General features: G+C 47.5%; 1 protein-coding gene across 4 annotated transcripts in view; it reads left to right on the plus strand.

The window, feature by feature from the left end:
- ELMO1 (engulfment and cell motility 1) overlaps positions 1–24,585 on the plus strand; it is a 468,564-nt gene that overhangs the window by 247,147 nt on the left and 196,832 nt on the right. For all 4 annotated transcript variants that reach the window (XM_053925918.2, XM_053925919.2, XM_053925917.2 and 1 more), the window contains one exon: positions 14,553–14,661. In XM_053925918.2, the coding sequence (XP_053781893.1) occupies positions 14,553–14,661 (109 nt within the window). The remainder of the gene's footprint in view (positions 1–14,552; positions 14,662–24,585) is intronic.

A 24,585-nucleotide genomic window follows, 5' to 3' on the forward strand; every position in this document is an offset into this window, starting at 1 on the left:
AAGCTCATGCTTGGGTGGGTCACTGCTGACTTTCATTTTCAAATTGTATTCATGTGCCCGGGGGCCAGCCTGTATTAGCGACCTTCCTTCCAAATCAGAAGGCGTTTTGTGGTGGTATAATAAAATTTAGGTGGTAGTGTTCCCAACTGTCCTGTTGTATTTGGTAAAAATAGCTTTCCCCTTAGGAGCTGCGCAAGCCACCTGGTGTACCCAGGCGTGTTCGACATTGTCAGGTGATTTTATTTTTACCTCGACCTTAATTTTATCAGCTTTTGCCCTGTACTGGTAAAACCCAAGATCCCAAAATTTAGTAGAAATCATAAATAATAGACAATATTTGTATTTTATAAAGCGACTGAAACACTATTAGCAACAAATATAACAGCCCCAATGACTAACTTCTCTCTGGCGGGTTTATCAAATGCTCCTCTGTACAACGGGTCTTGTACTTGGAGGCTGTTAGAATTCATGACCTTGCTGTAGGTCATTCCTACCTGTCTACAAACTTGCAATTCCCAAGGTCAGGAACCCCAGCTTGGCTGACATTTCAGTTGATCGGCGATGCTCCTGTGCCACAGGAACTTCGCACATGTGGTCCCTGCTGGCTCGTCCTCTCCTTTCCCCACCCCTGCCCAGTTGTCCACCTCACTCCTGTTCATCCGCTCTTCAGGCCTTCATCCTTCTGGCTCCTTTTCTGTTTTCTTCTTTATTGCCTTCGTTTTGTTTCCTTATTACTTCCTGTATAGCACTTACTCACTTTGGAAGTAGATAATTATATGTTTTATTATTTGATCGTTATCTTTTTCAAACACGACATTTTGGGGCAGGGACTATGCCTTTCTTTTGCCCTTTGTCATCGTTCTCTAACATTGGACCACTTAAAATTATCCGTTAGATGAATGATTATTTGGTAGGCTGAATCCCTGATCAACGTTGCTTCCCTCATCCGCTCCGAAGTCCTTCATGGCCCTAAGTGATGTACATCAGAGGATGGAAACTGGAGCCAGACTTGGAAGAAATGCACCTTCACCGAGCTGGTGGGACCATCAGAATGGCTGCCTTTAAGACTGAGGAGCTACCTGGCATGAAGCCTTCCTCAAAGCTCAGTTACCAAAGCCATGGGAACCTGTGTGTGCTACCTGAGTAGACGTGAGTTCTGTATCAGAAAAGGACCGAGAAGACCAACGATGAGGTCATTATGCCTGCATATGGGTCAGTTCTGCTGATGGCCTGGTAGCTTGGGGCTCCGCCCGACGTAGGGCAGGAACAAACAGAAGGCAAACTGTACTGAGGGATGGATGTATGCCAGGTGCTGTTAGGGACGCGTGTTTACTTCCCTGAAGTCTCGCAACAACACTATGGGGTAGACACTGTTACCAGACCCGTTAGTCTCGCAACAACACTATGGGGTAGACACTGTTACCAGACCCGTTAGTCTCGCAACCACACTATGGGGTAGACACTGTTACCAGACCCGTTAGTCTCGCAACAACACTATGGGGTAGACACTGTTACCAGACCCGTTAGTCTCGCAACCACACTATGGGGTAGACACTGTTACCAGACCCGTTAGTCTCGCAGCAACACTATGGAGTAGACACTGTTGTCAGACCCGTTTTGCAGACGTGGATGCCGAGGCTCAGGGACGTCAAGTAAGTTGTCCAGTGTTATAACAGACAGTAAAATGCTAACTTGGAATCTGGACAAAGGCCATTTCCTTCTCCCACCCAAGGAGAACATCAAGGACACAGATGGTCCTTTCCCACCCTAGGCCCATATTGGCCCTCTGAAATGATCTTTTTTAAAAAATTAAGGCTGCATTTTATAGGGGAGTTTCAAGTTCACAGCAAAGTTGAGGGAAGATGCAGAGACCTCCCTCATTGTCAACCTTCCTCACCAGAGGGGTGCCTTTGTTACACCCAGCGAGCCCCCACTGACACGTCATAATCACCCCAAATCTGTAGAGTGCATTAGGGTTCCCTCTCACTTGTATATTCCTTGGGTTTGGACAAATAGATGGTGACACGTGGCCACCATCATGATATCCTACAGAGTATTTTCACGGCCCTAAAATTCTCTGTGCTCTGCCTACTCATCCCTCACCCCCCGAAAATTCCTGGCAACCACCGATAAATACACTTTAAGTGACAAAAGTATTAAGATCTTTGGGCTTCACATTTGCATTTCTGGAATGCGTTTAAAGGAAATAATCTTGTACAGGTGCATACATGTCGCTGTGTGAGGATGTTTATCATGAGCCCCCGTAACGTGCCAAGAAGACATCTGGGTGATGGGAGGGGTCTGGACGCTGCACGTGAGTGGGGGAGGGGGACAGGCCCCAGCTGCCTCCGTGCAAACGCAGATGCAGCGTGGCAGCCGAGCCTCTGTGCTTGGCAGTCTTACACTCATTAGGAATTGAGCCTTTTTGTTAAAGAAATGGTCTGAAGTGAAGAAAAAGGTAGAGTCTTTGTGGAATGTGACACCTGCGAGATAATCGATGTCCCTAATGTTTAAGCACTTGCGCTACTTACCGTGGTGGCTGAGTAGGGGCACGCCTGGCCCACAGGTACCTCCCGTGGCATAAGGGGGGCTCTGTTAATTCCGGGCGGCAGTTGGGGTGGGCAGGGCCGCTTCCTGGGAAAACCACAGCGGTCGCTGCTTGCCCACCATGCTCTCTTCCCCTCTGCATCCGTATCTTCAGAGAGTTTAGTCAGTGGTGGAGTAATTAAGACAAATGTCCTCATTCATCTTGCTTTCAAGGGATACTTTGGAGTCTCTTACCTTCCGTTTTTCCTGGTTCTGAAAACATCACAGAATTAACAGAGACAGGCCTGTCTTCAGACAAGGAACAGGGGGCTCACGAGCAGGGCCTGTTTCCAGCTGAGCAGGGGCCTCGGACTCGGGCGCCGTCCGCAATATACACCAAGGAAGTTCAGGGGCACCATCACCTAGGAAACAGCAGTTTCCCTTTTAGTCTGGCAACATGGGATGCCAGCCCTTGGCCCCACTGCAAGTTGCCCCTTCCATGTCCCCCACCACCCACACCTGGATGCAGGGGCCTCGTTGCTGGCAACCGGAGGGAGGGCGAGGAGTGGAGCCAGCGTGCCATGTGGGTGTGTGGAAGGGACGTCCCTGTGCGGTGGGAGCTGGCTCCCTGTCATCTCGTTCATATTCTCCTGCTGCTTCTCACTCACAGTATTTACAGGAAGCGTTGAGAGCAAACATTTGCCAAGTGATTTCCATGAACCTACAACTGAGGACATCTTCACACCCCCCAACATTCTGGAAATGCTTGTTCTCACAGTGCACAGAGCAGGTAACACATGGTTTCCCTGGACAGACCTTCAGCACAGGGGTTCTGGCCCGGGAAGAATTGGCCCCTCCATCTCTCCCGTGTCATGGCCCTGTCCCCCCGGGGGCACGTCAGGCATGGGCAGGGGGCTCAGTTTCTACCTGAGTTTCCTGCACAGCTTGGATTCCGTGGGTAGCTAAGTACGCCAGCTGCCAAGTGATGTCTGGGTCCCAAGTACCCCCACAGTGAAGGAAAAGATGATGCTGGAGGTTGCTGGGGGGAATCATAGAAGCCATTGCTTCTGATAAAACCCATGGGGGATCAGAATGGGGAGTGGGGCTAACAAGGGCTGAGTAGATGACAGTAACTCAGTTAAGATGCTCACGAGCATGCAGAAATAATAAATGGTGAAAATTCGCATGCTAAAGTCAGGCACGCTGGTGCTCCCCATAATGGACAGCGATGACCCCTGGACCCCTGGACACTGCCCGCCGAGTGAGAGGCCAGGCTTGCAGCCTGTACTGCGCACTCACTTATCAGTAATGGTGTGATTAGTAAGTGACGGCTGTGTGACTCGGCTGCAGGGTGGCAGACTCACAGGTTGCTGACCTGTGCATCCTACCCCAGGGGCTCAACCCCCCCCACCAGGCAGAGTGAGATGCATGTACGTCGCCACAGTTTGGGGCAGAAAGTGACAGATGTGGTGGGAAAGATACAGATAAGGCTGTGGAGTTCCAGAGGAAGGAATTGCGTGTGGTTTTCCGGAGAAAGCGACATTGTGTTGGGTCAGAAGGAGAAGGGAGATTCACACAGGTGCGGGAGGGGTGGTGGGGGTCGGAGGGGTGTCAGGAGAAGCGATTTCTGTAAAAGAGCACGGCACCTGGACAGACCCCTGTGGGAGGGCTGGTCCCACGGAAGAGAGCTTCTTGTTAGCGGATGTGGCCAAGGTTTGGGATGGTTGTATAGAATGCGATGTAACGAGAAGAAATGCGTTTAAGAGGCTAGGTTTATAGATGAAAAATTTCCTTTCCACATGCCATTAAGTTCAAGTAAATCAACATATGGCTTAATTCCTTAATTAGATTTCAGTAAGTAATTGTCCCATTTTAGCGATTTTAATATGTGCATCAGAAATTATGTAATCGGAAGACATTTCTGCAAATGTCAACTTATTATTGCCCAGAAGGGGGTGATAGGAAATAGTTCTTTCTCCTCACCTTTGCCTCCCCTCACCTCTACTTCCGCACACCAGAGTGAATTTATGAATCTGTGAGCTAAGTAGACAAATGAGGTGTGATCCGACTTACAGGACTTTATTTTATCACTCGCTCCCCTGCAATGTGTGTGTTTAGTAAAGGGAGTTACACACCCAAGTCCATTTCAGACAATATATGTGGAGTGTAACTGGGCTTTAAGACGGCAGTAACTGTTAAGACAGTGGCGACAATTTCCCCGTGAGAAATCAGCCTTGAGAAATGTCAGGCCCGATTTTTCATCCGGCCATGACTGTCAGACAGCGGCAACGTCCTGGCGTCTTTGCGTCCCGCTGAAGGAGACGGGAGGCATTTGTATGCAGCAGTGCGGCGCTGAGGGAGTCAGACTTGCCCTGTGATCTGGTGATTTATGGCTTTTATTGCCCAAGATGCAGAGGGGCTTCTCTGACTTCATCCAGGATCTTGCAATTCATCTTTATTGCCTTCTGTAGCTCACCTCTGGTTTGCAATGTTAAACAGACCCCTTTCGGCGAGAGACTGGAATCCGTGCCTCCTTCAAGGCTCACCCTTCGGGTGAGGCTCACCCTGCCTGCCCATCGCCTCTCACACGCATGTTCGCCACAGAAAAGACACGTCCTTGTAAAAAAGGTAAATAATACGGAAGTGTGTAAAAGAGGCCCATAGAGAGTGAACGTCTGCCCGCCGTACAAATCCCGTCCCCTCGTGTCTTCCCAATAGATCGCAAGCCCCCAAAGGTGGTGTTTTGTTCACATATGTATTTTTAGCATCTAGCAAGTTACTTAGCAAGAATAAATGTTTAAAGAAATACTTGCAATGGCTGAATCAGTGGCACAGGAGAGAGCGGGGCCAGAATTTCAGCAGCAGATTTGGGAGAGCACAGTATCTTCCTTTTCAAACTGTGGCCCTCACAGCAGCGATGCAGCATTCCCTGGGCTGCCCCAGCTGCCGGGGCGGAGTCTGCATTTTCCCAGGGTCTTCAGGGGAGCTGGGGGGGCTTTCTGTCTGTGAAGGCCACACCTAGCACATACCTGCAACGTAAGGAGCTTTCACAAACAACTGCAGGCGAGTGCCGGACGCCGCGGAGCCCTCAGCATCGGTGGGCACCCGTGGCAGGACTCTGTGAGGCCTTCAGGCTTCTGTCCCCTCTCAGAGGCAGTGTGGCTGTCCTTGGGTGTCCTACTGGACGAGCATCCTGGGCCATTTCTGAACGTTCACCTCCAGCGTCCCTCTCTGGTCAGTCCTGAACCTTGGCTTGGAAACAACCATTCCATTCCCCCCATGAAACAGTTCAAAGCACAGTGTAGAAGTTGCGAGGCCGCCTGTGCACTCGGGGGCTGGGCCCGTCACATTTTAACTGCTGAACAGAGGGCACCAGACTCCAGCTCCAAAGCACGGTTTCCCCATCTGCCCTGTGTCCTGCCTTGGTGGTTCGTGAGGACCGAACGCGTAGAACACTGGAGAGTTTGCATGTGGCGATTGCTCCATATGCATCCCTCTATTTTTATTTGAGGTCAAGTTCACAGAACATAAAATTAACCATTATAGAGTGAGCTACTCAGCGACATTTTACATTCACAGAGCTGTGCAAACACCACCTCTATTGAGTTCCAAGACGTTATAATTATCATTACCCCAAAAGGAAACCAGTACCCATCAGCTCCCCGACCCCCTGACCCCAGCCCTGGGCAACTGCCAATCTACATTCACTCTCTATGCATTTTAACTCTTTATTAATGATATTTTTTATCAGTCGCAGAAAACCCCCCCACCAAAATCAGATTCATCTCTTCTTCCACCTCCTCTCATTGCTTTCCATGTCTTTAAAAACAGGTTTGCTGTGAGTGCAGACATCACATAATTTTAAATCAGCGGTTCATAACATGTGGCCCCAGCCTAGCAGCAGCCACTTTCCCTGGGCACATGTTCAAAATGCAGATTCGTGGGTTTATCCAGAATAACTAAAGGATAACTCCAGGGTGGGACCCAGCAATATGTGTTTTAATGTTTCCAGCGGATTCTAGTGCAAGCTCAAGTTAGAGAACCACAGCTTTAAATAAACAAGATGTGACTCTGCAAGCCTGGAGTGAGGCCTGCGTGTACCTGCCACACGGGCACCGGGCACCGTCACTGGGCCCAGGAACACGTGCACTGGCGTAAGCGAGGAGGCCCCATTTCTCTGTTGCAGTGACATCAGGGTCACAGTGCAGGCACAAACACAAGTCACCCCGGCTGTGATTCGTCCTGTCCTTCCTCTGTGCTACCAGCTTCATCCTCGGAGGGAGCGAGGTTCACTGCAGGGCACGGCTGGGGCTGCAGGGAGCGCCTGGCACATCCCGCTCGAGAATCGCTCTGTACCAAAGTGCAGGCGGCCTTTCTTTTCGGTTGATCGATGTTCGGTCCGAGGTCTATTATGAACCTCCAGGCTTTAATTACTACACCATTACCCAGTTGATTCCTTGCCATTTTATATTTATGGCTTTTATTATGCCTCTCTATGTGCGGTTGCCTGATTTTATTCTGGAAGGGTTTTCACCTCGTTAGCTGGGTGTTACACCATTCTTCTCGTTTGTCCGGAGTTTTATTTATCTCGCTTCCCTGTGTGCAGTTTCTCCTTTGCTTTCTCACCAACATGACCCCTTGGGTGTTCTTTCCCTCCATTTCCAGGGGTACATTGTTCTCTTGTCCTTCGAAGCAGCTCTTGAAGTTTGACACACTCTGCTCTGGGTGCCCCTTTCCTGGTCACACTCTCGCTCCGGTCGTCACATCTCAGCTGCGTGGTGTCATTGGCCCTGTTCAAAGGCCTCGAGGCTTGCTTGTCAGCCTGGACACACGACAGGTGGCTGCCTCTCTAAATGGCCAATTAAGGACCAGGGGAGGTGTGCGGGTGGAGCGCTTTTCTTTTTTGAAAGAGAATGCTGCTAAAAATAATGTTGAAGTGTTCCCTGAAATGCTTAGCTAACACTCCCTCCCTCCGTGACCCCAGTGCCTCGGAAGACTTCAGGACTTGGTCTACCTGCATCTTCTCTTTAGGTGCCACCCCAGGCCTGCTGAATCAGACTCTGGGGGAGCAGCCCAGCAGTCTGTGTTAACCCCCGACGTGGCGCACAGGTTGGTGCCATTTAAGCCTGAGAGCTACTCTCCTAAAGAGACGCTGAGAGAACCGGTCTGCGTCAGGAATAATGTGTGTTCCCCCTGGGTCCTTCCTTTGTCAAAGAGCGAGGTTAACACTCTCTGTAGCAGTTGAGTTTTGTTTTCTGTGGTGTGTGTTTATTTCACCAGCTGTGCCCCAGCACTATACAAGTATTTTGGTAAAGCAAATGGTAACACCTGGAATGGGAGGCCATGGGACTATTCTGGCAACAGTAGATCAGTGGTCTCCATCACCGAGTGCTGGACCTGTCTTGGGCGCTCAGAGGTCTTGACCTCCACTCTGTTGTGTCATCAAATCTTTGCAACCCTGACAGGGTAGGTGTTCCTGTCCCCAGGGTTTTTAAAATTATATTTATTGGGGTGACATTGGTTAAGAACATAATTTTGAGGTGTATAATTCTATAATATGCAATCTGTATATTGCATTGTGTGCCCACCACCCCAAGCCTAGTCTCCTTCACCGTCATTTTTATAGGAGAAAACTAGAGTAAAGGAAAGTACGTAAAGTCACCAAGTCTTTCAGAGGTAGCTCCGGGAAAATCGCTTCTGTCCAGAGCCACGGCGCTGCCAACTTGTCTATTACCATGGTAAGGACTTTCCTGGTCAAAGCTCTATTACTGTTTCGCCCTCTCCGTTCTCTGTAGGAATGGGCATGTGTTTCGGTTGGAATCAGTAACCGAGACTGTGATCACTGGGCCCACACCGCCTACATTCCCATGCTGGCTCTATTGATGGTGGTGCTAAGTGACCTGGAGCAGATTTTATGACATCTCTTGGCCTCTGTTTCTTCAACGTAAGGTGGCAGGGTCCAGGATTTCCATCAGGTGGTAGTGCTTGTGCCCTCAATGAGACACTCAGCGAAAGGACTCAGAACGAAGCCTGCTGTTGTTCTGCTCCTTGGGCTGCACCTTTAACGTGAATTCTGTTAGGTTTCTCTACTTTGGGGGTCACTTCCCCTATCTGTAAAATGGGGAGTGGTAGGTCAGATGGACGAGCGGCCTTGGGCTCTGATTTGTCCTGGTTTGTCTTCCTGCTCGGCACACTTTCTATAATTGCAGTGTTCTTTGTTCTTTGCCCATTTAGAATCATCATATTAGGGCTTGGGCGTGTTTGTTTGGTTTTATGAACTTGCTCAAATTCATGATCACAATGAAGCTCCTGTGCAGCCCCCTCGAGGCAGCTCAGTGTTTTTCTAACACTTCTCTCTGATGCTCTGGGACGATCACCATTAGCATTGGTGGGGACGTGGGAAAAGTGGCTCTTTCATAGCTCCCAAGGCTCTGTGAGTGGACCCCAAGCTGGGCTTGCACTCTGACCTCAGAAGAGGTCTGGGTCTTCGTGATGTGATTTAAGGGCTAACACTTCATTCTGGGGGGGGGTTCCGTGGTGGTTATTAAAGCAGAACCACTCCTGTGTTGCGGCGGGGGTGGGAGGCTCACTGATACTAGTCAGGCTTTTGGTTTGTTTGTTTGTCAATTTAACATGGGAAAACTGTGGCGTTTCTCTAGTGGGTCAGGAGGTGGTGTTATAAGAGCTTGTGAGTTGATAAGACTGAGGATGGGTGTCCAACGGTGGCCGTCCCATTTAGTACTGGGACCTGATCACCCAGTTCTCCAGGCCATGACCTGTTCTTTGGGGTCCTTGTGCCCTCTCTGTGCTCGGAGCACCCCGTTTTCCTACGGGAGAGTCCTGCTCGAATGTGAGCGCAGAGCAGGACGTCTGTCTGGCGTTTCCGATGGAAGTAGGTGACCACCCTGTTAACTCCATTCGCTTCTCATCGTGAAACTCGGGGAGAGCCTCTGCTTACTGTTGTCTGGCCCCCGAGGCTGGTCATCAGGAAGCAACTTTCACGGCGGTCATGTTTTTGGTTCAGTGGCTGGTGAAAGTTTGCACATAATACTGGCTTCAGCCATGCAGGAAAAGGAAGAGGAAGGACAAATAAAGAGGTAACAAATACCACCTTGGAGTTCCTGGCTCTTGGCTTTTGCGCTGTGATTTAAGACACACGACAGTGCTGTGAATTGGGCTTTGAGGAACTTTGGCGCATCTCACCCAGCGATGGGCTGCCTTGTGCGACCTCCCCCTGGTTCAGCCCTGACTCTTCACGGCATTGATGCTTCTCCTAGCAGCTTTGTGATGGAAGCGAGGCAAGTCGGGCACTCCCTTCTCTTTGGAGAGAATTCAGTACTACTTTTTAAATTTTTCAATTACAGTTTACTTTCAAAGTTATTTTGTGTTGGTTTTAGGTATACAGCATAATGGTTAGACAATCATATATATGATTTTACTTATATATGGAATCTAAAGAACAAAATAAACAAAACTGAAACAGACTCATAGATACCGGGAGCAAACCAGTGGTTGCCAGAGGGGAGCAAGGTTTGCAGGACTGGGTATAAAAGTTGAAGGGATTGGGAAGTGCAGATCGGTAGTTACAGAATAGTCACAGGGATGTGAAGTTCTTTGTGTGGTCCTCAGAGTCAAAGCAGCTTGAAAAAGAAGGCCCCATGGATGAGAGGTGGTGGGGAAGCCCTCAGGGCTCACCAGGCCTGGATACAGGGAAAGCCCAGGGCTGGGCTTGCCCCAGGTGGGGAGTGCCCAGCACAAGTGGAGGATAGTGTATTAGCTACTGAATACAGCCAGCAATATGATGTGGACAGGCTGAGAGAGCAGGGGGACCCCGGGGTCAGAGAAGGGGCAGTAGCTGAGTGCAGCCGGCCTGGTACTCAGCATTTACTGGTCATGCCCAAGTCAAATAGGTTCATGATCTGCACTGATGGGAACTCAATATTTAAGGAAATAAAGCCTTGGGGGGACAGTTCACAACAGCTTTTTGGTCACTCGCCCTGAGAGATCGTTCCCCATCTTCAGGGACAAATGAGATAGACAGAACCTCGTACCTTTGTCCAGGAGGTTCTGGGATTTACTGTCTCACTTCATACAGAGGACATTAGTCAGAGTTCTCTTAGCCTTTCTGACATGAAACCCATTGAGTTTTATGGCAGCACGTGTGTGAAGACAGTTGTACGCTATCACGGGGCAGGGAGAGGTTTGGAAACTGAAGACCTTAGGAATTGAATTCCAGGACTGACCTGCCTTTTTAGTCTTATGGACCCAATGGGGATTGGTTGATAGATGTATGTATATACACCCTGTAAACTGTAAAGTATTTTTATGTGTTATACTTAATATTGCACAAATACCCAGTGTTTTATTTTACAAAACATGCGTTACAATTTCTTCAGATGTGTGACATATTATTGCATGATGAGTAACAATAGCAGGTGTTAGGACTCTCTCCGTTGTGGCTTTTGATCCAGTATGTTTGTTCTTCAAACTGAAGAGTGAGGAAAAAATAAAAATGAAGAATGGGCCTTGATATTTCTAAACGGAACTTCTCAAAATGTCTTAGGTGAACGTGGTTAGTGCCAGAATGTTGGAATTGAACATAGATATAGCGGTGTGTTAAATTTTAAAACAAGCTCCTCACCGGTTTAAGACTTATTTCTCATTATAGTAATATTTAATTAGTAACATTCATCATCATAATCTTTCCTAAAGTATTTCTGTAGGAACGTTGGCCTGAAAACCTACACAGGTGACTTGAAGGATTTGTGTCTGCCTTACCTAAAGAAATCAGTCAAGTAGGAGGGTTTATTTTTCTTGAGGCAGGTAAATATGATAAGACGGATGGTAACTTAAAGAATAAAGAGTAGGGTTTCTCCAGACTGATTTACATATTGATTACTTAGATTGCTCCTTAATTTAGTGCCTGCTAATAAACTGTGCCTTGGAAATGTTTCCAGAACATTTATTGGTAGCAGTAATTCTACCTACAGTATATGCAGATCACAGCCTCATTAAATATTGATGAACTCATGAAATGTTAATAGGATGTTAATGTGAAATGCAGGGGAATGTCCTCCCGGGGAGCTGGCTGGGAACTACCTGTCTCTTGTCTTTTATGTTCTGCCTTCTTGCTCCGTTTTTTCCATACATTTCCATCATCAGGAGAAGTGCTCCTTCACACGTATGTACGGCTGTCTCAGAGAATCGATTTTTAAAAGAGGAATAAGGATTCCCTGATGGATGGGAATTTAACTGTTCCCCCCTCCTGCTTTCCTGACTTGGAATTCCTGGCTGGAAGCTGATAGGATTCTTCTAAAAGGAGGAGGGTGATTCAGTCAAATGGGACTCTGCGCTCGGCAGATTGTCCAGAAGAGACCGTGAGGAGGGAACAGAACTTTTTTTTTAAAAGGTTTTATTTATTTATTTTCAGAGAGAGGGGAAGGGAAGGAGAAAAAGAAGGAGAGAAACATCAATGTGTGATTGCCTCTCACACGCCCCCTACTGGGGACCTGGTCCACAACCCAGGCATGTGCCCTGACCGGGAATCAAACCAGTGACCCTTTGGCTTGCAGGCTCGCACTCAATCCACTGAGCTACTCCAGCCAGGGTGGGATCAGAACTTTTAAGGATCCCTCAGGAGTTGCTCTCTCGTCAGCAGGAGAAGGCATTTCATGGGAGTAAAAAACAACCAACCAAAACCTGTGTTTCCTAAAGAGACTGCAAGGGGGAGTTTTTCTCATAAATCCCAAGGACAGTAAAGGGCATGCACGTGGTAACATTCAGGGCATGATTATGCATCGCAGCAGATGTTGCAAACTTGGGATGGTTCACCAACCTCTCGGACAATCACGAGGGTGATAAAGCGATGGCGATGAAGCCTGCAAAAACAGCCACGATGCCTCAAGTGGGCAAGGAGACTGAAAATACAAGGATTGGTTGTCGTCACGGCTAGGTGTACATGCCATGCTGGAAGGAACGTCCCCCTTTGGGAAGAGCTGGTTTGTTCCTGGGGACCTGTCAATGCACATAATAACTCGTGTATGTGTCTGTGTGTGTTTGCGTGCATTATGGGCATGGCGTCTGTGCAGCAAACATTGGGAGCATGTTTTCATTAAAATCCTGCTTCTCTGGCTTCAAACAATTTGCGCCGCACTGAGCTCCCCCACATTTCTTCACTATTTGGAAACGTGTGTGTCAATAAAATAGCACCTTCTTTTACTTTCCCTTCATCCCTTTTTTCCTTCTCCTTCCTTCTTCTTCCTGCCCTCCAAACATTCTTCCTTCGATCTCTCCTGCAAGTCTTTCTGCCTTTTGTGATAATTTACGACAATGTGGGACCGTGCAGGCCCAGCCTCAGCTGCCCTCATTTCTGTTGGGGACACAGTCCAGGCTTTCCAGAAGCACAGAGCTTTCTGTCCGCCTCCCCGCAGGGCACTCACCACACACGTAATCTTTTTAAAACAAATCAGGTCACACCACTCCCCCATCTAAACCTCATGGCTAGCCCGTCGGAGTCTTAGAATAACCCCTCACACAGCCCTGAGACAGTGGCTCTGGCCCACCTCTCAGGCTCCCTTGGTCTCCAAACTGTGGCCCTGCGCAACCCCAGACCCCTCCCCATTGTACGCCAGGCCGTGTGCTGGCCTGCCTGAAGCACATCTTACTCAACTCAGAGGCTCTCTCCTTGATCCCTCTACCTGCAATGTTCTCTCTGTCAGACCCTAACTTATGAGCTCTTTCTCATCCTTGAATTCTCAGTACTCACCTGGTTGTCTAAACTTCCCTACCCCGGCCTTCCTTTCCCTCTTTACCTGCTCGGCCACAGCACCTAAGTGAACTTTGATTGCCTCTGTTTGCAATGTCTCCCTAGATTAGAATGAATGCTCCTTCATGAGGTCAAACCCTGGTCTGTTTTGTTCTCCACTTGAGGCCTGGGCATCTTTCTGGTAGATAATTATTTAGCTCAGTTATTGTTGGTTGAGTGAATAAACATGGTTCCATTCCTGCCAGGGAAGAGTTCATAGCCTACAGGGAGAAACCACACAAGCTGGTGGGCTGCATTATTGCAGATGCTGTGGGCGTGGCTGTCCAGGTCCCAGGCAATCCATGGGGAAGGTAGAGGTGGCATCAGAGGTGGATAAGCTGGGGATTCCTTTTGTGAACATGTGAACGTCCAGTTTAGTGATTTTAATCTAGAATTTTGTTGTTTTAATTTACTTTTGTGTAATCCGTGGGTAGAATGGCTTTCTTAGTTGTAGTGGGAACACGGAAACAGGAGAAGGACAGGTTAGACCACAGGGTTTTCAGCAGATGGGTGAAGGACAGGGAAGGAGCTTTGCTTCAGGAACAAGTGTGACCAGCCAGTCGGGGCCCCCTGACTCCCGCTCCTCTCCTCTCTGATTTTCTTCACATTTCGTCTTCCTTTCTTGTTTGAAATTATTTTACTGTGGACTCACATTCAGGTAGCCCCTGCACACATACCCCCCATGTGCTGTCAGCATGGTTGGGCCAGCCTCCCCATTTCCTATGATTAGTCCTAGGGAAGGACTCTGGTTGGTCCAGTTTGTGTCCCATGTCCCTCAGGGGTGGTCCAGCCAACAAAGACCAGGGCTGGGGTCTTGTGAGGACATGGCGGCTTCCACAGGAAGCCTGGGGTGGAAGTCCCAGAAGAAGAGTTGCTCTTCCCAGGAAAGGGAAGACATGGCCGAGAGGACAAGACAGTGGTTTTGTCACTGAAGTAAAAACGTCTCTGTTTCAATGCTTTGAAAAACTCTTCATAGGTGTCTCTGTAAGTGACCACCACCACTCAAAATCCCTCCTTCCGGGTCTAAGAAGACTGTAGGAGATCAGGGAAATGTAAGAGTTTTAGGTTCTCTAGCCTGTGAATATACTTAGAGGAGAGTTTGGCCCTGAGAGCCTCAGTTTGGTGAGCTGGAGTGGACCTGTTTCTGTCCCATGGAGCCCATGTCTTTGATGTTCCACCCAAACTCTCTTCCCTGTGTGACCTGTCCGCTCTCTGCTTACAGATCGTGCTTGAGAACAGCAGTCGGGAGGACAAGCACGAGTGTCCCTTCGGCCGCAGCAGCATAGAGCTGACCAAGATGCTGTGCGAGACCCTGAAAGTGGGCGAGCTGCGTAAGTACCCCCGTTTCCCACATGGGCGCGGCACCGGGAAGCAGCTGCTTCTAGGGCCGTGTCTGACCCGACCCACACTGGCGGCCCCCAAAGTGCTGATTGTCACTCCCAGGCACCACTCGGGCAGGGCGTTCATTGGCCCAGGTTTGCAGTGCGTGTATTTCTGCTCTGGGAAGAGATGTTATTAAAATCTATGAGAATAGGAAAATGGGCAGACACTGTGACTGAACTTCAAGTCTTATAACAGTGAGTATATATTGAAACAGCCTTGCATTTAATACTCAGTTAGGAAAACGGCCTATGAATTTCTTTTTCAAATACCTGCTTTTCCGCCTACCAGTAGATCATTTTCCTTTCTTTCTTCTGAAACCATTTCTCTTTATAAAGAAAAAAAAATTGAATGCCTTAATGAAATCTCTCCCAGTATCTCACTGTTTTAAAATGCTTTCTCTAAGAAAGAAGGAACTCTTGAAGAAAATGGGGAGCTGACCAGGAGAAATGTGCTCTTGGAGATATGCTTATCGCTCTTTTTCTGACTTTTATTACAAATTTAGGAGAGGACACCCAGAAAAAGAGGGCATAATGATGTTCTTGTTGCTCACTGGCATGATTTCGCTTTCACCTGTCAAAGTGAATCGGATGGAAGCTGGCCGACAGGCTGCCTTCCAATCCTCCAACATCGGTGGAGCTGACACACACATGAAATCTTTCCCTGTGGGCTTCCCCGCGTGGGCGCCAGAGAATACTGTTTGTACCAGAGGAATGTTGGGTGTTTGGAATTATTGTAGAAGCGTAAATATTCAGTCACCTGCTTGAGAGCTTAAAATAATGGTCTGAAATGATGAATGGGAAGAAATCCAACGATGAAATTGGAAAAGGGGGTAATGTTTTATTTATAGTGTAGAGCTGACTGCAGTACAGCTGAGGTAAATGAGAAAATTCAGAACTTAGGAAAAAACAAAGAGGTTGAGCCTGCTTGTTAATAAGCACAGCAGACGTTACCTTCCTCCCGTGTTGTTGGCAGGGAAGAAGCTCAAGTTCTTTACCGAGGAGCCCAAATCCGGGTGTTTTGCATGACTAGCTAGCAACCCGGCCTGAGGGATTTCTGTGTCTGTCTCCTCAGGTCTTGGCTGGACGACGCTAACGTCTCAGTTAACCTGGAGCCTGGGTGTGGGTTCTCCCTCCTCCTCCTCAGACTAGCTTGTTGCGATTCGTGTCTACTGTTTGGCTTACTGTGTGTTCAGTGGAAGGATCAAGGTCCTTACTCAAACCAGTCTACTGGTTTCCTTAGTCGGATAACTGTGTCAATTTCACGTCAATCTCGGTTTCATGGGAGAAACTGTAGAAAGTCACTGGCTGACAAGTGCCACCAACCGTCTAAGATTTTCAGAAACCGGAGACCTGTCATGCTGCACGTGGCTGGCATGTCTCCGTCCAGGTCATAGCCCAAGGGGTCCTTTCCTTGCCCTGCCCGCATCCCGTCCTCCCGAGGGCCTGCTTGGGCTCGTAGTGCTCTCCCTGGTGGCAGCAGAAGAGACCCTTTTTTTTTTTTTTTTTTGCCTTGACTGCTATTCCCCAGCTTCCTGCTCTTCCCTGTCCAACAGACAAGTGTCTCTAATGTTCCAAGTTAACACAGAGATATGGTGGAGGACAAGGAGGATGTTGGGAAGAAGGGGCAGCTGGGTTCTCTCTCTGCCACGTACCACCTTTATGTCCGTGGTAACGTGCACCTTCACCGTGCTCCTACCGCCCCACATTTTATACTACCGTACAGTGTATGGACTCTGCTTTAGAAAATGTAGCGTTACGCCGGCTGCAGCCTCATGCATCTTATTTACTGAGTCTCTTGACTGCATCATTTCCTCCGGTGCTTGATTTACTCTCACATTGCACTGTGCAGCAACATGCTGTCCGGGCGTGCAGCCTGGGAGCGATAGGCTATACAGTGTAGCCGAGGTGTGCAGTAGGCTATATTATCTAGGCTTGCGTAAGTGAACGCTGATGTTCTCCGTGAGAAAATTGTCTAATAACACATTTCTCAAAATGTCTCCCCATCCTTAAGCAGAGCGGGGCTGTGGTTGTGTTCATTTTGGCCTGATCGTAGGGAACTTCAGTGGCTGAAATGGCAGCTGTAGGAGTTAAAGACGTACCGGGGAGCAGACAATATTCACCCCAAGGGCACTGACTTGGAAAAGATGGTCAGATTCCAGGCAGCGTGAGGACAGAGTGCATGCAGATCAGGGGAGCCCCACCTGGTGGGGGGTGGGGGCAGCTTCTGAGCAGACCGTGTCACTCAGGGAAATGGAGGCTCAGTAGTTTAGAAGTTGGGGGGTTGGGGTATAGAGCAGCCCTCCCAGCCTTCGGAGGACCTGGCAGTCAAGCCAACTCATGTGGGCTGAGGTGGCAGAGTGGGGATGAAGGTAGAGACCTGGGGCTCTCTGGGGGGTGCTCCAAGTGCAAGAGCCCTGGAGGCTCTCCCACGTCCTGCCCTCTACTGGAAGGGGGACTGTCAACATTCTGCCCCAGTCGCTCAGCCCCTGGTCAGGCCTGGTCTCTGCGGTGAGGCTGAGCTTGGACAGCTGGGGCCTGACATACGCGTGGTAGGGCCCCCTGACCCAAGATGACAAACGCACTTATTCATCTGTTCCGTAACAATCTATTGATTACTTAGAGTGTGCCAGGGACTGTGAGGGACCTGCAGGCACAATGGGGAACGGGATATGGTCTCTGTGCCCCAGGAATTTCCACTCCAGATAGTGTATAAACACGTCGGGACGGCTAATTTTTCCTATTAGTTATAAGTCATTTTACATGTGGATATATGTACATATATACACGCTTGTGTGTATATATATGCTTGTGTGTGTATATATATATGTGTATGTATAAATATATATATATGTTTGTATGTATGTATGTGTATACATATATACTTAAATGCCTGTTACCAGTTCTAAAGCCTAATTTTTGCAGTGTTTTGATAGTTTGCGTTTTCAGGTTGACCTGTTGCTCAGCGTCTATTGCAAAGGCCGTTCTGGACATCTTGCAAGGCTAACAAAAGACTCCTGTGTTTCTGGAGTCAACATGCCCACGTGAGTTGTTTTCTGCTCATGAAATATTAAAGGACTACTCTGCTCCGATTGAGTACGAGACGTCAGATGATGAAACACCTTGTAGTAAGAGGGAAATTGCTTTTTAATGGATTGCCTCATGCCCACTGCCATATTAAATAAGTCACTAATATAAAAACCGAATCTGAGCGCACCCTTATGTTGCAAGGGATGTCTATTTTTCTTCTGGGAAAATTAGTTTTGCAAACAAATCCATCATCTTTTGGTTTGCTTGTGTCTGCTTTTTTCCTTTTCTAAGTCCATGGTTCTTCTCAGGTTTGTGACAGTAATTGACCCAAGAGATTATGGCCACGTTAGATCAATAAGCAAGTGCTGAGACCAAAGAGGCACCCAACTAAAAATCTAAAGGACATATGCAAAAATAGAATGACTCCATTTTCTGGAAGTGCTTTGTCTTTTGATTTAACTTAAGGTCTTGTGAGGAGACTCACTTCTGAATTACCAATTACGTTTTGGTGTCTAAGGCAAACATTTAATGTTCAATTAAATGACCCAAGTATTTACGTACAGTATTTAGATTACTTTTTTAAAAGTGCTTGTTTTATGGTTTCGAGTTATTGACATTACAAGAGGCCAGTGTGTAATAGTGTGCTATAAAAACAATGCCTATTTATATTCTCAGAGCGCTTTGTCAAAGTTATTTAACTGAAGCCTATAACACCCCCAGGAGTTAATTACGATCAGTGGCATCTCTGTTTAGTAATGAAGAGAGTACTTGCGCTTACTGTGTACTGTCTAGGGTCACTGAGCCCCACGTGGTGTTCAGGAGGCCCGAAGAACAGTGTAGAAGAGGAGGACAAGGCCAGCGGTTGCATCCGGGCACCGGGATGACCACCTTCAAGTCACAGCTCAGCCACTCATTGGATGACGTGGTGCACACTTCTCCTCAGGTCTGAGCTTCTGGTTCCTTACCTGCAAAATAAGCAGAGTCCTTGCTGCACAGAGTTGTTGGAAGGACATGGATGTTGCTTTAGTTGGAAGATGGACATTTCTTCTGCAAGATAGAGACTCTCACGTCCATAAACAAAAGCCAGGTTAAGCTAGGGAGGCATAAAGTGCCTCGGCATCAGTGACAGCTGGACCCAAGACCTAGGACGATGTCCCTTGATTCTTCACTCTCTACATTCTGACTAAAAGGATTCTTTTTCATCTGCTTCCTCCAGGAGGTTCTTTTGAGAGCAAGGCACTTATTTTCCTTTCGTGTTGGTTTTAAAAATCACAGAAGAGGACCATTTACAGACCTGGATAGAGTCACAGATCCCCATGACCTAGATTGTACAGTTGGCGGCCCCACTTAGAAGGAGAGGATTAAAAGTAAGGGGAGAGCAAGTCTTCAAAAGAAAAGGCATATTTGTATGCAAGGTGGGGGTGGTGAGGGACGGGGAGGTGGCATGGTGCAGACAAACCCACTGATGCTCCACACAGACGCAGAGTCCTTCTGGAGATGCAACCTGGGGCTAACAACCAGTACCTGTAGTTTTTGTGATCATCATACTGTCCTCAAAGCAGTAAGTTGTTGAGGGATACAAGGAAAATTTGGTTTCTGATACAAATAGGGTAATTACTTATCTTTTGAATATGTGGCACCTAACCTAGTTATGCTCCAAAGTTAGGTAGAGCTAGGGTAAAGGACATTTCCTCTTGTCTCTCGTGCATTCATTCATTCATCATTCATTCATCATTCATTCACTCACTCAATGACTGCAGGGTTTCTTCTCTACAAATCGTGATGACATGGACTTAGAACACACCCTCCATTCTCACGCAGCTCACATGCTCACTGGAGAGTCCTTCACGTGAACCCATGGTTATAAAGCATTTTGCATTTGTCACATTTCATTCAAGTTATGTTGGTGTCGCTAGGAGACAGTATGTGGTCCCTTTCCTTCACGGGGAGCCGGGCAGGCCGAGGAAGGGAGAGTAATCCACGTTACTGCTTGGCAGATGTGACGTGGAAGAATCACAAAGACGGGAAGAGGAACCAGCAGGCACAGCACGCATGTGGTGTGCGGTGTGGGGCATGCAGCGGCTGCTGAAAATTCCAGGCAGTGAGAACTGGAGGTGGAAAGACCAGGAGGTTCAGAGAATTCTGTGTCCATGTGGCTGAAGCAGGCAGCTCGAGGGAGCAAGCAAATGGCCAGCGTGAGAACATGCGTTGAATGTCATACTTTCAGAGTTGAATAGGCCCCGGGTTGGTTAACTGTTCAGTGATGTCATAAAGGACCCACATCCTTCCCATCTTCCGGTTCTTTCCACCCTTGGTGCATCACATTGTCCTTAAGCTGGTAGCCAAGTGACAGCTACTGGTCGAGAGGAGCAAGAGGCGGCCCCTTCTGGTGAGCCTCCTTTAGGAGTGTGGAAATATTTCCAAAAGCACTTCAGCAAACTTTCTCTGACATCTAATTATCTGACACCGTGGCCTGCGCCTGTGCCTAACCCAGGCATTGATGAGGGGAATGGAACCTTCTGGAAGTCAGACCCAGGGAGGTCATTAGCCGCTCCCTAGACTGGAGCTGAAACCAACCTTTCTTGAGTACATGGCTGAAGAATGGTAGGTGGCTAAAGAAAATTGGGGTTTGTGAAAATAGGGAAGATAGTTTAATTCTGTCCCTTTATTTTAAAAAGTCTTTTCTGCATTTTCCTTACTGCTGCAGAAAACGATACCAAATTGAAGTCAGTTTCCAGCCCTCTGTCATTTTGCCTTTATTGGGAATTGGGGAAATGCATTGGTATTCTTGTAATGTAGCAATATCAAAGACTGCAGAAAATGGAAATTGAAGTTTTATTATAATGTATTCTATTTTTCATCACTAAGATGCCTGGGGTCCACTCCTTTCCTTTCCTTTTAGCACGTGGCTATTTCCACGTTCTCAGTTATGCTTTATTTGGGGGGACTTATTCTCAGGTGTATTTTGAAGGGCAGAATGCACAAGCAGTTTCGATTTGCGTGTCCATCTTTCTTGGAAACAATTTTGCCATCTTCACCCATTAGGCTATGCTAATTAGGTTAAAACTTAGTAACTACTCTGTTTAAAAAAAAAAAAAAAACAAGAACAGAAATCGAAAAAAACATCCAGTATGAAAATGTTCAGCACTTCCTTCCTTTGCCTTTCAGTGGCGATATTTGTCATAACACAGTGTGGTGCTGTGGGGGCACTGGGCGTAATTCATCATGCAGACGTCTCTGCTTTAGTGAGTAGAAATAGCTGCGATGAGCGATGGAGGGGCTCTGCAGAGCCGCAGCCACCAGAGCAGCACTTGACCCTGGGACACGGGTGCATTCGTACTTCGAGGAGTGCTGTCCGCCACTCTCACTCTTAGAACATTCTGGCGAAAGAAAACTCAAGAACAGTCGCTTCTAACAAGCGATCCTCTTCAGGCCTTCCTGTTTCCTAGTACCAGCTCATCCCCACGCTCCATGGAAAGCTGAATCCTCTTGGATCTTGACTTGATCTTGCATCTTCCTGTTCTGCTTCTACTTTCACGTTCTACGTCATTCTTAAGTTTAAAGGAAAAAAAAAAAAAAACAGAACCAAAACAAAATAACGTAGATGTACAAGGCCTAAGCTTGGCTTTAGAAATGTTACACTCACTTTTGGCTCACATTAAAAATACCGCAGGAGAGAGCATGAGATTGATTCCAGAGTGCTTGATTAGCATGGCGAGAAAACTGATACGAGGGTCTGTATTATCACAGGCAGGAGGAGTGCGTGGAAGATTCCTACGTTTAGAATCTGAAGCCCTGGGTAGCAGGCGTAACTGATGGAAGAGTTTTTGTCAAGATGGTTAGGCATTTTTCTCTCTGTCCTACCGTTTGTAACATGCGGTATTATCCTCATGACAATTGTCGTTCCCATCCTCACCCTCCTGCTCCTCTTCCTCCTCCTCCTCCTCCTCCTCCTCCGAGACTCAGCTGAGAAAAGGCAGAGAAAGTGTTCTGTTAACTGGAAACTGTTTCTTGGTGAAGGAAATAATAACCTGAATGCGCACGGAGGCAAAGGCACCACGGTACAGAGTCTTCAACTCCTTCTGTGCACTGAGTGGCTGTCTTTAGACGAGGAAGTTGTGCGGTGGTGGGTTGGTGTTTCGGAAGGCAGTGCGTGTAAATACCTCTAAAAGCACCATGTCCCGTTTCTCTCCACAGGGAGTGATTACTGAGAGAAATTAAACTTGGCAGGGAAAAGGAGAATGTAGCAAGTACATCTCAATTATAAGCGGATGAAAATAATTTGTATTTGTCATCGGCTCTGTTAAGACTCCCTCGTTTTCCAATTGTTTCCGAGGTGATACATAGCATCCATTCCTGCTGTCTCTTAAGTTACAGATGGAGAGGGCAGGCTGGAGATTTGCCTGCCAGTGAGGAAAGACCCAGATACCCACTGTCCTGCCCTTCTGTCCTGTAGGCCTGCAGGGTCGCCTGGGGGACTATGTTGGTCCATCGTCTGACACCCATGGTGGGCGGCATCACACCCTCCTCTGACCTCCTGGAGCGCTTCCTCCGTGCCTCTGTTGTCATTCCTTCTACTCTTTATTACTATGTTTTTCCTTTCATTCCCGGCCCCTTTCCCCCTAACAGCTGAAGTGGCTTATAGACAAGCATAATAACAATTCAAAAATAAATAAATGGTGAAAACAAAGGCACAGAAAAATAAAACAAAAAATTGGATTATGACTGTTTACAAAGTACCTGTTACAGAGGCCTTTGTATTATTCCTGTCGGACTTTCAATTTGGCTGAAAGATTTCCTTGTCCCAGGGAAGCAGAAGGAACTCAGGTGCAGAACAAGGCTGGGCTTGTATCTCACACAACAAGTGCGATGTGCCTACCCAGGCACCAAAGTCAGCTAATGCCGCAGCAGTAGCTGAGAACCTGTCATGCCACTTGTTAAAGATGATGGAATGTGAGGAGGACACATTTTTAGCGTCATTTCTTAAAGAAAGCTACTATAAAGCAACATCCTAATATTTAAAATGGTGATAATAAAATGGCTTTCCTAGTAAAAACTAAAACTAAAGCAGAATGACACAGGGAGCCAGTATTCACCATTATTATTTCTCCTTGGTCTGGAAGACACAAACAAATACAGGTATTGTTCAGTGATAGAAACAAAGTATTTTAAATTATAGACATTAAAGCTTATTTATCTAGAAATCCCTGAAGAAGCAAAGAAAAAGCTGTTAGAATTAATGAAATTTAGAAGAGTAGCTATGCAGTGGAGAAGCAAAACTTAGTAGCATTTTTATATGTCAACAGTAATTAGGTAATTATAAAATGCATAAAAGGGAATTTTTTTTTTTAGCCATGACAATAAAAATGTAAACTGTTGCTGAATAATTGTAATAGAAAACATCTTAGACTTATGGGAAGAAAACTGTAGGACTTTACTAAAATATACAACACAAGTTTCAAATAAATAAGCAAGTATAACCTCAGACGGGACCACATTAACATCGTGATAAAGATGTAAGCTCCCCCAGGAGTGTGGGGGCTCATCTCTCCTCCCAAACTAGGCGGGAGCAAGGGTGGAGACTCCCATCTGACTGCGGAGTTCACCTGGAAGAATAGGAGGTGAAAGTCGGTGTGGAAGAACTCATAAAGAACAGCAACGAAAAGTGAATAGAAATAAAAATATATTTCTTTTTAAACAGCACTGCTTGCAGGAAAGGACGAAGCACTCACTCCTGTCTACCGCTCACCCAGGTTTTCCTATCGTGTTAACATTCCGCCCTATTTGTTTTACCATCCTCGCCACACACATACACATTCACACCTATTGTTAAAATAGGAAAAATATGTTCTTATGGCAGAAAAAAGTTAATATAATTTGAAGGGAAAAATCAAAATGAATAAATCAGAATGATTTCATATCAGATCCAGCTCTGGCCGGTTGTCTGTGAGAGAGAGCAGATGGGCCCCGGGCCCTGCTGGGCAGCAGGCTTCCCAGGAACGCTGCGGGGGGGTGGGACAGGACAGGGGTCCTGCGCGAGGTATCAGGCACCAGTGGTGTCAGGAGCATGGTTCAGGACCCCTGCACCCCTATGAAAATCCCGGGGGCGGGGATGGGTCGCTGCTCCCTAGCCTCCCCAGCGTGGGTCAGGCAGGGCATGCTAATGGGACTTACACGCACCCTTCCTTCCGTTCTTCTACGGCACTGCGGTGGGCTCACCTGGGTTCTGTGGGTAAGTGCACGAGGAACTGGGATTGCAGGACATGCAGCCACTTTTCTAAGTAGAAACATCGTTAAAACAATCATACAAGTAAGGCGATTCCCATGGGTGAAGGAGGCCCTTTGCACCGGTGGCCACTTCACTCCTCATCTCTAAAGTCCACCTGGGATGAAAGTTGCTCGTTCCACTCTCCAAGTGTAACGTGGAGAAACCACCTCCTCTAGTTCGACACACCAGGGCTTGGATCCTCCGGCTGCTCTTTTTCCAGAGCAGTTACCACCCCCCCCCCACCGGCAGGTATTGTTGGGCTGGGACACATCACTGCCGGCCATGAGCTCATAGGGCCTGGGGAGTTGTGAATGTAGAACATTACTCGCAAAAAGCAGCATGACGTTAGAGGGCAAGTGTGAGCGAAGGCTGGAAGATTCAAGTAGAGGTCAAGGAGAAAAAATTAGGTCGCCTTGCCCCCAAAAAAGGAATTCAAGCAACAGGAATCTGCCAGGCCTCACTGAAAGGGCTCTGAAATGCTAGCCTGTAAGGCTTTTACAGCCAAATATTCATGGGTAAACAAAACAGACAAGCAAACAAAATAACCCCCAGAAGCATATCCACAACTCTGGTCTTTA

The sequence above is a fragment of the Desmodus rotundus genome, chromosome 6 (genome assembly GCF_022682495.2).
Source record: "Desmodus rotundus isolate HL8 chromosome 6, HLdesRot8A.1, whole genome shotgun sequence".
NCBI classification, from domain to species: domain Eukaryota; kingdom Metazoa; phylum Chordata; class Mammalia; order Chiroptera; family Phyllostomidae; genus Desmodus; species Desmodus rotundus.